Here is a 15,653-nt window from a genome sequence, read left to right on the forward strand (position 1 = left end):
GGGTGCACATGCATCTTCAGCATTATCCTCACACGCACAAACAAACAAACAGGGCTCGAAGATCCTGAAAGGCTCTGATGAAGTGGTTTGGTAAAGTGCTCGGAGCATCAGAGTGGAAAGAAGCGTCGCTCTGTTTGTGTGTATCACTGCATAACCCTGAATAGGGTCGTGACTGTAGATCATACACATGGAAATGATCCAGTTCTGCCTGATATCGGCCTTTACAGGGCCAATTCATGCTTTGCTTTGAGGTGAATTGATGAAAGGCTAGGGTCATTAGTATTTCCATTGTGTTCAGAAGTGTTTGAAGGATGGTGTAGACCACACACCTATTTTTAGAAATCCCACTGGCAAGGTGAAAACCCGGGTCCTTTATGTCTGTAGACCATGTAAGTCTAGACCATCTGGTATTATATAATTTATCTGAATTAGCAAACCCCAAAGGAGTCGGGGTTATTTAACGAAGAATGACACAAATTGCTACAACTTTGCGATGTAATTTTAGTATGTTCTACCGTAGTCTGTTGCTACGAAATGTGAACGAAACTGAACGTTTCGGTATGATTCTTTCTTTCAAGAAGTTATAATTAGTCATTTATGATCATTGAAATAATCAGATCATTAATAACAACGAAAATCAGACTACCAACATTACTGAAGAAAAATAGCAACAAGTCGAACAGCAATATATTCTGTTTTTCCGTTTGTACATGTTTACACAGTTTTATTCACATTTGGGATACACTGCTATTCATTTTATATAATGAGTGATATTTTCATGTTAAGGCTGGTAATCAATAAAAAGCCAATATTAAAATAAAAAATAAAAATGTCTAAATAAATACAATTAAAACACTAACTAAAATCCATTATAATTCGTTATTTGAAATTAAATGGGTATCGATTTAGCTGATCAGGGTTGCCAGGTCTACATAACAAAACAAGCACAATTGTTACAAAAACTCGCTCAATCGCAGTCCGTGAGAAAATGGAGGGGGGGTTCCACCTCAGGGTTTCGCGTCAATCCACGCAGTAACTTGCATCAACAGTATAAAAGTAGTCCAATGATGCGGGAATATTGCTTGGACTTGGCAACATTGCTACAGGTTTATGCAATTCAGAAATTGAAATTGCAAGTGAATTTCGCAAATAAATACAAAGAAATGACAAGTAACACTTGAATTAACATGAAATTTTAGCTACTTGCTAATGTAAGCATTTGGTGGTACTTGGCCAACATGTTGTTTTGCGTCAGTGTTGTCAAGTCTGCAAATTTCCCACAGAACTAGGCGACTTCAATAGTGTTGTGCGGGTTGTTTTTCATGTTCGTAGGTTGAAGCGACCCCAATAACATGATAATTAGGCTAGTTTGAGTACCAGCTCCTAGTGTAAGTGGTTGATTGCAGAGGTTATTAAGGAAGCTATTTAAGAGGCCTTGTACCTGAGAATCCCTCCACTGAAAATATGATATGGTTTTCTGTCATATCCTGTTCTTTTTTCAGCGATGCTGATGACTTTGAGACCCAGTTCAGACATTTTTGTTTACAATCTAATGTGATGGATCATGCTAGCAACCAGGTGGAGGGGTAGCAGGTGGGATCTCCGCATCTAACCAATCACCCACTGCTCAGCCCTGCTTAGAAGGGTGTGGATGAGCTCGCGCCTTTGCAAACACGCACATATGTTTCACACATCAAACCTGGCAAGACGGGGAAGTTTGTGCTTATGCAACACAGACCACATGCGTTAGCCTGTTTGTGTTTACATGTATGCAAGTGACATTAAAGCATGCTAAGCTAACAAGAAAACCAGTATGTATTGCATTCTGTTGAAAAAACCCACACAAAACACCACAGCCATGAGTAAAGAGACCCAAACAGGACTTGTTTGCTGAGGTGTTGCTTTATAGGTCTTAAACAGAGTGTGATATCAGCTAGTTATTTTCAAGCCATTTGCTACATTTGTTTAAATTTGCAGCAACTTAGACAAGTGAATTGTAATGTGTGGCAACATGTGAAGGTCACATGCAGTGTCAATATAATTAAAGTTGCTTTTACCACCTTAAGCAGGGCTTCAAGGGATAATATATTTGTATTTTTGAACCTCCATGCTGACAGGTCTGTCAGTCAAGTTGTATTGTTCTGTTGGCTAGTCTTTTGAGAATACAGTTTTTAATGAGCAATTTCTTTTGTATGTTTACTCCTTTGTGTGTTTAAATTTTATTTACAACAATAATAATTATTATTTTATAATTGTATTTTCCTATAATGCATTGAATAAAAAATTGAACAAGGAAATTAAAAATATTATTTTGGATAAATGTAATTATTATTGTTGTTGTTGTTGTAAATATGTGTGTAAATAAAGAACATAAAAAGGACATATTTTCAGATAAATAATAATATAATTGAACTATCATTGTTATTGTTATTATAAGTATTATTATAATTGTTGTTGTTTTATACTACAGTGTATAAAAATAATTAAAAAAAACAAAGGAAAATAAAAAGACAGTTTTGGATGATAATAATAATAATAATTGTAAAAAAAATAGTAATGATTATTATTGTCATTTATTATTATTATTATTGCAAATAAAAAATATATAAATATAAAAAGGGCATAAAATCGACAAAATTTCAAATAAATATGAATCTTATTAAGCAATATTATTGTTATAATTATCATCATCATCATTGTTTTGTTTATTGTTTTTATTATATTTTGTGTTTTTTCCAGTGTTGTCCCTAAAATATTTCCTTTTTTTACCTTTTTTCTTTCAATTATGTATATATTATCCATCATAAAGGTAGGCAATTCTTAATTCTTTAATTACATTATAGAAGACTAAGATAAACGGTTACATTTTTTTCAATGTTGAAATGGTCTCTTTTCCTATTTTTGAACCTTCGTGTTGACATGCCTGTCAGTCACGTTATATTAATACAAACACCCGTAAGTGTATTTGACACATGAAGCTAGTCTGAGACCTCTTGCCGTGCATGACATACATGCCAGATCTGCTCTCTGATTGAAGTTTTTGGTGTCTGTTTGTCTTGATATTAGTTTTGCTCATGATTTATTGTCTTGAGTAGCTTATTAAATATTAAAGTATTCAAACTTTGATGCCTATGACTTATTCAGAAGCTCACGGTGGTTTGTGTAATATATGTTGCATCAGTCCATTTATTGCTTCTTCCCCAAACCTGCTGACATATCTTTGTGTGTGTGTGTGTGTGTGTGTGTGTGTGTGTGTGTGTGTGTGTGGCGCATAATCAAAATGAGTGAACAAAGCAGACGGGGCTACTAGGGTGTCTGGCAGGATTTCAAACCCCCCTCCCCACCTCTATGTCGTTCTCTCTTTCTCTCTCTCTCTCGCTCACGATAAAGTGTAATGCTTTGTCCTTGCGGAGCATCTAAACCCTAAGAGTACAGTTGTGCAATCAGTAGCCAGTGTGTGCTTCTCGTTCTGACTATCATTTCAACGGATGGTGAGAACTGGAGACTCATTAACTATAGAAGAGACCTGCACGTTACCTTCAAAATGCCTCGGAGACTCTGGTGAGTTCAGCTGCCTGTTGAGTTTAATTTAAAATCTTCATGATTGGGATGGATTTTGATGCTTGAAGCTGAAATGCATAAAATGAAGTTTCCATATGGTGTTTCTTAGTAGTTCTTACTGAAGCATAATGCATATTTTAGCATGGGTGCAAACTTGTTTTGCGCTGTATAGATGTGTCAGGTGGTACGTTCAGATTGTGATTGTCAATGTAAAGCACAAGAGCACTTAAAGCACTTTGATTGCACAAGAGGAGGTTTAGGAAGTATTCAATGCAAGTCAGTTTCAAAGGATTATAGAAGTATTACATAAGATGACAGTTTAATAAGAGTAAGTGGCTCAGTGCTGCTGGTGTTTCTTTGGGTGTCATTCAGCTCAGTTTGCAGTGCTGGAAGTATAATCTGTTACTCCCCGTAAAGCTTGTCACACGCTCCGCTTCTCCCTGCTTTCTCTGCAAATCCAATCCGGGAACAGCTTCCTCACCCTAGCCAGGAGAAATAGACACTGTAGCATGTTCCTCTTGATTTTGAGGTAGTCTTTTTTAGACAGCATACAGTTTTTAGTAATGCAGATTCATTATTTCTTTGCTATTTTTATATAATGATTTATTATCTTTTTATTTATAATATTATTATTTTTATTTAACAATAATAAAAAAGTGAAATAAAAAGATTATTAGGATAATGCCAGAAAATAAATCAGAAGATAGTAATATATTTATATATATTTGTAATATTAATCATACTTTACATTTAAAATAATATTTATAACTATACTATTATTATATTTATTATAATTGGACTAATTCTTCTATATATTTATTATCTAGGCTATATCTATATAATGCATCATATAGCTAGGCTATTAATAATACAATTAATACACTGTATAATTCCTTTAAAATAATAAGCTAAAGTGATTTTTTTTTACAAAAAGAAAAAAAAAAGATATTAAACGTACAGTAATGGTTCACCCAAAAAAATTAATTCTGTTATCCTTTACACAGCCTGTTATGTTTTGCCATCATCTGTATGAATTTCTTTCTTCCGTTGAAGACAAAAGAAGATATTTTGAAGAATGTTGATAACCAAAGAGTTAACGATAGCCATTGACTTCCTTAGTAATTGTATTTTTTTTCCATACTATAGAAGTCAGTGGCTACCGGCAACCCAAACATGTTTGAATTTTCATTTTCGGGTGAACTATTCTTTATACCTTTCAAAGTATGACATATTATACATTGTCACAAGGTATATGTTTAAAAATTGAAGTTGATTGTGCATTTTAATTAACTGCAGTCATGACAACTCTCGGAAAGGATTGTAAAATCTTTATTAATGTAAATAGAATGTGCATAGGTTTGGTGTTGGCGGATCAGATATACTATGCTGCTGCAGAGCAAGTAGACTTGCTTCAGATCATAAAATTAAAAGGAAACATGCTGCTGCTGCTAGAGAGAGGAAGATCCTCCCGAGCAGATCTAGGCAGGTGGTGCTGGGGAGGTGGTGGGCTATTACGAGGATACGCATACTCGCGTACCGTGCAGACATACGCCCTGGTTATATAGGAAAATGGTCATGAGTATGTGAATCCGACTGGCTGGGAACATAGAATTAGAGCATGTGTAGAGTTTCCTGGCTGAACTATTCATTAAACTTATCTTATTTATACTTATAACTAAGATATAATCATGGGAATAGCAAAATATTTGGCTGCAATATAATTTCGAAAACATAAGAGCTTTAGTCTGTTCTCTACTTTTAAGTGTGTTCACTGAGCGGCTGGTATTCAATCTGAGTTCATCCTCACTTTTAGTGCACTTGACACTTTATTCATTGTTTGACTGCTGGTCTTCAGCAGACGAGCCTCTTCCACATCACTGCTCATTCGTCCTCTTCCTTTCTCTGTCTGTCCATCTCTCCATCATGCCCTACAGGAGCCATGCTCGCCTGATGAAAAATAAATGCATAGCTGGAAGAGTGAGATCCTCTCATAGCGGGAAAAAACAGAGTTACACAACTGAACTGCTTATAACCTGAGACAAGAACTTGGTTTTGTTGTGATAGAATTGTTTGGATTTGTTTCATATTGCAGTTTTAACATTAAAAACTCATCCAGCACTATTATGCCTCTATGTTTGCAAGCATGTATAAACATTGTGTGTGTGATTGTGATCTAGTTAAGTTTTATTCCCTCTGCACCTAAGTTTCACATGGCCCTATTAAGATATGAAGCTTATTTCTGCTGGAGGCAGTTAGGCTAAAGACAGCAACAAATCAAAATCAGTTTGTGAAAGAAGAAGAGTCGTAATGACAGCTCCTGCTGAGAAATCTCATTGTCATGTTACAAAACTGGGTTATAAAAGAAAAGCAATTAGACTAATCACAAACTGAGCCCTGCCCTGCTAAAAGACCACCGTGACTGATCAGCATATGTTTTTTAACTTACTAGCCAGAGGGGTTACCAGGATGTCATGTTTGGGGGGGCATTTGGCTTTTTTGGGGGGGCAACATAAACAACTGAAAAAATCGGCGCAAAATAATCTATAGCCTACTACACACAATCTGTTTTAGTGCATATCTTTTTCTAAGCCAGGAACCCAGAGATAGGTACAGGGCCCCTATTAGACTATAGGGCTCTCACATAAAAGTTAGTTAAACCCGGTCAACATTAATAATATGATGATGATATTATTATTATTATTCACAGATTAATATATAGAACAGATCACGGTGATTGCCTGATGATGAGTGACAGGTGTTTGCTTGTGAGAAGACTTGCTACACGAGTATGCTTTTTTAAAATGAATCTGAAGTCAGGTTTGTATAGACAAGAGGTAAATTAATTTGTTTCTTCTAAGGTGTTCCAGACGTAGGTGCTACCATAAATTCGCCAGTTAGCCTCTAAGTTTCTTTGTGAATGCGGCCCCAGGTAAAAAAAAAAAATGCATATGCTCATTTGAACAGTATGAGAACAGTATTTAAATGGTATTCTCTGGTTGTAAGTGGCTTTGGATAAAAGTGTCTGCTAAATGAATAAATGTAAACATGTAGGCCTAGATAAAAGGGAACATATTAGGCAACAGGGGGTAAGGAGACTTAGAGAGTTGAAATAAAATATATTTTTGTGAAACTATAAGAATTTAATTTATGATCTCATTAGCAGAGGCAACATAACTGTTTTTAAATATGGTTTTATTTTTATTTTATTTGCTTATTTAATTTTATTTATTATTAGTGGTGCATGACATAGGCAAATGTTATTATTATTTTACAGGGGTGTGGAGTCTGTATGGGTTCTCCCTCAGGGGGTGGGGGATATAATAAAAATCTACTAAGTCTGTTTTTATTTTGTTTTTGTTTTTTTAGAAATCATGATTTTATCCTGATTCTTTGTCATGTTGGTTTTTCTATTTTGCAAGCTGTTTGAGCATCACAGCCAATCTAATTTCCCTATTATAAAGCATTTTAAGGTAACAAAATATGAAAAAGTATGGCGGATATTTAGGCCAAAGTGCATGGGTGAAGATAAAAATCTTTGTAATTATTTTATCTTTGTTATTAAAAAATGAGAACAAAGATACACATTAAAAATACAGATATAATACAAATAAAGTGTTTTATTTTCAGGTACAAGAGATGTATTTAGCAGGAGCATTAAAAAAAAATTATGAACAAATATAAAAATAAAACACTATATACACTGATTCCTATTAAAGCAACTGTATTATTTTTTTTTTTTCAGTCAAGAGTATTGAGTGATTTTTCTCTGTGGGTTTGGTGTTTTATTAACATTAAAGGAATAATTCACCCCAAAATTTTAATAGTGAAGAAAAAAACCTGAATGAGTTTCTTTCTTCTGCTAAAAATAAGCATTATTTTGAAGAAAACCAAACAGTTGCTGGTTCACAGTGACTTCCAGAGTATGGTTTACTACTATCAAAGTCAATGTGAACCAGAAACCGTTTGGTTACACAGATTCTACAAAATATCTTCTTTTGTGTTCAGCACAAGAAAGAAGTTAATAGGTTTTGGACAACATGTGAGTGTACAAACAATGACAGAAATTAAATTTTTGGGTGAACTATCCCTTTAATTCACACGGCAGCATGTATCCTACTGTCCCTTTAAGACCTGCATGCATACAGACATGCATCCTCTTTCAGTTGTTTACTTTCATTTTAGACATATCCAACTTAGTCTATACATAAACCTTGTGTGTTTCGACAGTATTAGCACAGAACATAACTTAGAAATCAGGCACAGTTTGAAGGGCTTTTTCGTTTTAGTGCCGCACTTTGATTGTGCTTAGAAGAACCGAACGTCAGAAAAGCACACGAATGAAACTTTTAAATAAGCAGTAAGGATTTAAAACAGATGCAAAAAAAAAAAAAAAAAAAAAAAAAAAACGTGAATAAGTGCAGTATCCTGTTTGAGTAATTCTACCGCTGAGTTATCACTTATGTTAATGTATTATAATAATTCCGTGGCGCCAGAACTGCATCTGATAGAATGTGCGCTGCGGCACAATGCAACAATATTTCTTCAAAAGCAGATCGTGGAGACATTTTTATCGTCCACAAACAAAAATATTAATATACTACCCTCGGCAGAAATTGAGGACAGGGGGCAGACCGGACCGCGAGGGCACTTTAGCGTTGGACCTCAAAGTCGTAGTCGCAAGTCGCATAATTCTCTGACTTTCAAAAAACCCTGTTTCAGTCAAAATCACGATGTCTCGCTCTCAATGCACTTCGATCCCATACGCTGTTTTGGGGTGGCAACTGGAGTGGCAAAGCTCATTTGTGCCACCCTTGTGGACACGCCACTGCTCAAAGGCTCTGCCAGGTAAACATTTCATTGGCGTTCTATTCTCACATGATGCACTTTTTCTGAGCCCGTAAGCCTGAAGCGCGCGCGCAATGTCAAACAGCGCCAAACTGGATTTTTGGGTCAGACTCATCTGCTACTGATGGAAAAATATGCACAAAACAATCAACTTTTAAATGTTTATTTATCATCAGAGGGACAGTCCGTTTCTCGGGGAGGCAGGGCTTATCCTAGGGGAGGCACTGCCTCCCCCAGCCTCCCCCTAGACACGCCCCTGTTACTAGCTAGCTTCATCAGCTTGAACCAGTTTAGAAATTCACACAGGTTGTGTAGCATTGTCCTTATCAAGCTTCTAAACTGAATTTAACATGCAACTAATGCCACTTATAGGTACAGTACATGTGTGTGACTGTAAACTGTTTTGTTTTTAATGGAATATTTCACCCAAAAATGAAAATTTGCTGACAGTTTACTTAACATGTAATCCAGACAAATCCAGTCCATAAATAAACATCTTACAGAGTGAGAAGCTGCATGTATGTGGATTACTTGTTTTTATCATCTGATTATTATCTGCTGTATTAAACAAATTATCTTACTTTTCGGACACGCTTTGGGAGCCGACACTTGAAACAGACAGTGGAGGCGATTTGACGCTCCAGGTGTGGAAATTAATTAGGGCAAATTGATAAATCACATGTGATTGTCATGCTTGTCTCATCAGTAAATCCGGTTCTGTGATTAGCAGAACATGTCCATCATCTACTTTCAAATGGAGCTGCACTTAATACACAGAGCCATAGTTCACTGACAAGATATGCAATATCTCCACATCATGAGTAGACACGCCCCTTACTGCCCCTTAACTTTGTTTTGGTACTAGGCCGGACTAAGTTTTCTAAAACCGTTTTAAAAAAAATGCATATCCCACCTTTAAAGGAAAAGAGCACTGTTAGATAAACAAGGCAATAATAGATGATAAATGGCACTCGTGGAGGTAGGAAAACAAAGTTCTTTATAAACCGCAGGTTTGCTTGTAATAAAGCTTTAATGCAAAAGATTAGACATTCGAGTTGTTTCTGTCAATTTTAATTTAGAATGTTTGTGATCATGTAAGAAAAGTAATTTGAATGTTTTGCCACTTGTTTGAGCAATTTAATATATAAATCTAGAAGTAAAAGCAAAAGTAAAAAGCATTGAATAATGTGTTTCTTATATTTATTGTGTTTAAACACATCTATGAATGATTGTGTATCACAACGTTGAATATAATGGATAAATGTTGTGTTTGCAGTAAACAGCCACAGATCAGTTTCAGACTCTGCTGCTGCTTCTGCACCGCTTACACACTGCACATGGACTGCATGCACACTGCAAACCGGAGTATGTGTGAACCTCACATACAGCTCATGAAATCAGGCTTGTGCTGTGTGTAAGCTATTGTACAACAATTGCACCATTGTAAAAACAAAAATGCAGCGCATGATCAAACATTTAGGTGAGATAAATATATATTTTTGAAAAATGCCTAACAGATACTGCTTCCTTTGATCGGCCTCAAAAATCCTGATCATGCATTATTAAAATAGCTAAATTCAAGAACCATTATTCAACTATACTAATAAAATGCTTCTGGGAAATGTGTCATTACATATATTCATATTGTTTACTGCATCATTGAGATTATGCTTTTGATTGAATTATGCAAAACAAAACAAAAAATCCTCAGATATTCATGTATAGTTAGTGCGTGTCATTAAATCTAATGGACATGTCTTTACAGGACCATATTTTTATTGAAATATTACCACTAGAGGGCCTTGCATTCACATTATACTGTACTGAATTTAGGGTTGAGTACAGTTTTATCAGAAAAAATTACATTTAAAAAATGATTAGGATAAACCTATAAAAGATATTTGGATTTACTACATCTAAAAGGTATCTCTCACTTATGACAGTCTATAAGCAGGTCTTGTGTATTTGTAGTGGCTTGCTTTGGCCTGAGCTTCTGAAAGCATTTCAACAGCTGTGTATGATTAGATTCTTGCTCTCTGTGTGTCATAGAACTATTAAAGTCGAGTGGCGTGTTAATCAGGACACACATTGTTCACTTCCTGACAGAAGGATGTGTAGCGTAGTGTCCCAGCCTTTCTGACACAGACAGCTGATGTAAATGAACAGCATTTCAATTAGGAGCTATTGTGTTCACTGAAATACTGTCGGTGGATATTGTGACGCATAGACTTTCTTTCTTCTTTTACCACCTGATCTGCTGTCCTCGGTTTTTTATGCCTTATTGGTCTTATTCGTCTCTTTCAATCAATGTCCAGCTACATTTTCCACTTCTCAGAGTTGTGATGACCACGTCAAGCTCACCTTCTTACCTTCAGGAGACAGATGCACCTTATTTTGAAAGTGAGATTTGTACAGGGAAGATTTATTTCCTCCCGGATTTGGATCAAAGCAGGACAGTGTACATCAGAGCAGTGGGGGACAGAGACGGTGCAACAGAGACAGAAAGAGCAGATAAAAAGACAGAGGTAAAGACCAGAGAAAAGGTCAAGAAAAGAGCGAGTTAACATGAGGTGTGGTGGAACAGCACGTATACCAAATGGGTTGTGCATACATAAAAAAGACTACAGTATTAAGTACAGTGTTGTCCTAGAGTTAGGTCCAAATATGTTTGGACACTGACACAGTTTTCATCATTTTGGCTCTGTATGCCATTAGAATAGATTTAAAATAAAGCAATAAAGATTAAACTGAAGTGCAGACTTTAAGCTTTTGTTCAAGGGGTTGAACAAAAATATACCATAAAATCCTTAGGAATTAAAATACCTTTTTTATTTTTTATTCTACTTTTGTCTTTGGCAGGTAAAATGCATGCTTAGTCAGGTTGAGTTCAGGCGATTGACTCTGCCATTGCAGTATATTCCACTTTTTCCCTTCAAAAACTCCTGGGTTGCTTTTGCTGTATGTTTTGGGTCATTGTTCATTTGTACTATGAAGCACCGCCCAACTTTGCTGCATTAGGCTGAATCTGGGCAGAGAGTATATCCCTTTACAATTCAATTCAGAATTCTTCCAGCTGCTTCTGTCTTCTGTCACGTCATCAATGAACACCAGGAACCCAGTGCCACTGGAAGCCATGCATGCTCAAGACTCACACTGCTCCACCATGTTTCACAGACGATGTGCTTTGGATCATGAGCTCTTCCAAATCTTCTCCATACTTTTTTCTTCCCATCATTAGGGTACAGGTTGATCCTAACTTCATCCATCCAAAGAATGCTTTTCCAGAAGTACTCTGGTTTTCTTAGATGTTTTTGGCCAAGTCTAATCTGGCCTTGTTTACACCTTTTAATGGACCCTCTGCATTTGTTCTCGTGAAGTCTTCTCTTAATTAGACTTTGACAGTTACACTCCTACCTCCTGGAGAGTGTTCTTCACTTGACTGGATGTTGTGAAAGGGTTTTTCTTTACCATGGAGGGGATCTTATGATCATCCACCACTGTTGTCCAGGCTTTTTTATGTTGCTCTGCTCACCAGAGTGTTTTTTCTCAAAATGCACCAAACTGTTAATTTGGCCACTGAATGTTTCTGCTTTCTGATGAATTTGTTTTGTTTTTGAAGCCTAACAATTGTCTGTTTCACTTGCATGTAAAGCTTCTTTGGTTTAGAGCAACAGCTCCCAAATACAAATGGCACACTCAGAATCAACTCCAAACCTTTTACCTGCTTAATTAATGTAGATAAAATGAAGGAATAGCCCACAACTGTCCATGAAACAGCTCTTGAGTCAACTGTCCAATTACTTAATTACTGAAAAACGGAGGAGGTACATATTAAAGAGCTGTGATTCCTGAACCTTTTCTCCAATTATAGTGAGAATACCCTCAAATTAAAGCTCATAGTGTGCACTTTAAACCCATGTTCATTATATAACTAACTTGAATGTGCTTTGGTCAACAGCTAAAAACATTTAAATTGTACCTGTCCAAATATATATGGACTTAACTGTGTGTTAGAGGAGTTGGTTGATAGCATGAATTCTCTCTTTACTAAACTGACCAATCACAGTAAATATTCAAATGATGGATGTAGCCAAAAATGTAGCCGAAAAAGGAACATAAAACTGAAAGTATTATTGTTTTTTTGTGCTTTCATAGCATAATGCCAAACAATTAAATATTGTGCATGAGCACAGGCACTCAACACTAGCAACTTGCAAGTAAGAAAGTTTCATTATTTTCCAGTGTCTGAACTATTTCTACCCAGAAGTTATGACAGATAGAAATATCTTTGTTGTACTTGCATGTAACTCTTTACTCCCTCACACAAGCGCTTTAAATGTGTTTTGGTCTGCTCCATTGTTCCATTATACTAGACAGATGTGTTTGACCATTGTGCTTGTGTCTTTTGTAGTGAAGATGTGGTCATTGTTCAATAGTAATTCACGCAATCATGAATTTCAAGATTTCCCCATGCATATTTTAAAACGGGTTTAAGTTGGTCACTTTGATTTGCTGTATTGACCAACAAAAAGCCCCCCTTTTAGCATTGAAACCTGATTGTAGTTAAAGGGTTAGTTCTCCCAAAAATTAAAATTAGTCCATGTTTTACTCAACCTCAAAGCATCCTATGTGTACATGACATTTTTTTTTTTTTAGATGAAGTTTTATAATTGCATGGGCTGGTGTTTTTTGTTCAACAGGCCAAAAGTAGTTGAAAACAGCGCATCCATCCATACTAAAACGTGCCTCACACGGTTCCAGGGGTGAATAAAGACCTCCTGTAGCGAATCGATGCTTTTTTTTAAGAAAATGTTATTAACACTTTTTTTTTTTTTTTTTACTTCTACTAAGTGTCGCACGCAGAAGTCATTCAGGCAGATGATATAGGATGTAGTCGAAGTGCACGCACCTGTGATTAGTGACACACACGCAAATTCAACGAAGAGACAGCTAAAAATATGTCGGCCACACATTAGAAGCAAAAAAACGATTTGTAAAGAAAAATGTAAGAGGATTTTGATATAAGCCAATAGGAGACTGGTTTCCCTTTGCTAAAGTAAGGAAACTTTGTTTCCTTTGCTCCTGTAAACAAACTTGCGAGACTAGCATGCGACTGCTGTAGGTGCTGCGAATACTTCCTATGTCATGCTTTGTGTGTCCCTTTGTGCGACCCTCAATCTGAGGTCACACAAGAAAAATTATTCACATGAGTCTGGCCACTATGTGGTGATATTATTGGACAAAAACAAAAAATGCCTATAACTACATATCTGTTAGTTTGATTGGATTGAAAATTCACATACAGTATATTTGTCCAAAGTCAATGAGCCATTTGCGTATTTCGAAAAACAGTGAGGTGGCATTTGAGCACCTATTAGATGGGTTAATGGAGGCTGATCGTAATGAAACTTAGCGGGCCTGTTTGACTTACAGCATTAAAGGTCTGTGAGAAACTAATGGGGTGATATCGCATTTTTCAAGTGTTTAATTGATTGCACACTTTTCCCACATACACACGATATTCATAGCATATGATAGATCTCCTCATTATGAGCTACTTTGCCTCTAGAACCACTGCTGTATATTAAATCATTTGTTAATTATTTGAGATTATTCAAAAAAACACTTTAGCGAACTGGTCCTAGATGTTTTGCCCGATTATTACAAGTATTGATACAGAGCACCTTCAGATGGTGATGACACAAAGTTATTAAAGCTTTTTTATAGGTCAGATCTTTCTTGAGTCAAGCATGAATGAATTTAACAAATTGCTCGCCGAAGTGGACATGAGGCTGTATCTCCTCAATGCTTATATTGTATTCAGATCAAACTTGGAGTTTATGGCAACCATGTCTTGAGGTTACATGCACAGTTTTGACACAGCACCACCTAGTGGTCAGGAGATATGAAAAATGCCGAAATGCTTCTAAGGTTGTATTTCTGCAATGCTTTGGCATATTGGCACCAACCTATGCATTTGTCATTGTCGCCCATAGTTAACCACTCCATGTCAATTTGGGAACAGCGCTATCTATTGGAAAAAAGTGATAAATCATTAATTAATGTTACTAGTCATTTTATTTAATATATGATTTTCAGCCGTTTTGAGTGAAATAATTTTAAATGGCCGTAGTTACTGAAAGGTCTTAAAAACCTGTGGTGTGGATGCCAGTATAGTTATAGTTATCATCAGAGTTATGTTTTTTGGTCCATTTATAATGGTCATGGAGGGTCAAATTGATGAATTAAGCCATATATGATGTGATATATGGAATATCAAACTGCATGTGGCCTCTGAGAACACAGCTGCCTGTTGGTATCGAGCTGATAAATTGAATGTGTTTTGGTACACAGTGTCATAATAGAGGGCACGTACACACACACACACACACGAAACACTTCAAAGGCAACATAGATAGAGACTTCTGGATCTGCCTTATACCTTTAGTCTCGCAGCTTGTGCTAGAGCAGTATGTCGGGGGTTTTAATGAAAAGAAGCAGTGCAAAAAAGGAAGACTGTTTATAAACTACACAAGAAAGCCAAAGCCAGTCTATGTGGCATCCCTGCTGAGAAGAGAAGGGCAGACAGAAACCTGTAGACTTCAGATATTTACCCAACTCAAATCTCTGTTGCTGTCACATTTTAGGATCAAGTGCTCTTGTGTCTGTGTGCTCTGTCTCCAGGGTCTTATCAATGACTGCATGTGTGTATCAGGCATGAAAGCAGCAGGGGGCCGGTTCTCCCAGCACGTGTTCACCCTGCTGACCAGTGGCCTTGAATACTAAGCACACGGCTCTGGTCGTGTATCTTCAGTTATCATGGGTCCTTACCTCGAACTGGCATATCTGTTCAATTGTGGTTCCACATTGTGGTTTAACAAGAGGCACCTGCTGGTTGTGCTTTTTGAAACATCCGCTCTAATGATGGAAAGAGACACTACATTTCCTCACACATTCCTATGAAAGTATTACACAATAATTCACTTTTAGCAGTTTGTTAACCGTTTAGATTAATGTTTGTCTGATGCTGGTGTAAATATGCATAATTTCTCATCTGTATCAGGTAGTTTCAGCAACTGTGGCATTGTTACATTACTTTAAAAACTGTTTTTTAAATAACTGTAAGAAAAAAAAATCAAGTATAATCAAACATATATTTTAATTTATTAGCATTACAAGTTTGTCTATATTTATGAACCAACATTTGTGACTGGTTGCATAAAGCTGTTTGAACAAACTCTGAGTTT

At 36.3% G+C, this 15,653-nt stretch overlaps 1 protein-coding gene across 6 annotated transcripts in view; it reads left to right on the forward strand.

The window, feature by feature from the left end:
- The window catches only part of rap1gap2b (RAP1 GTPase activating protein 2b), a 41,385-nt gene that overhangs the window by 5,202 nt on the left and 20,530 nt on the right, over positions 1-15,653 (forward strand). For 2 of the 6 annotated variants that reach the window (XM_052587683.1, XM_052587684.1), the window contains exon 1: positions 3,316-3,561. The exons of 3 other annotated variants lie outside the window; for them this stretch is intronic. In XM_052587683.1, the coding sequence (XP_052443643.1) occupies positions 3,545-3,561 (17 nt within the window). In that variant the 5' untranslated portion in view covers positions 3,316-3,544. Of the gene's footprint in view, positions 1-3,315; positions 3,562-15,653 lie in introns of those variants that run through there. One more of the 6 variants, XM_052587685.1, reaches the window with a different exon arrangement.

Source organism: Carassius gibelio, chromosome B21, assembly GCF_023724105.1.
Source record: "Carassius gibelio isolate Cgi1373 ecotype wild population from Czech Republic chromosome B21, carGib1.2-hapl.c, whole genome shotgun sequence".
Lineage (NCBI taxonomy): Eukaryota > Metazoa > Chordata > Actinopteri > Cypriniformes > Cyprinidae > Carassius > Carassius gibelio.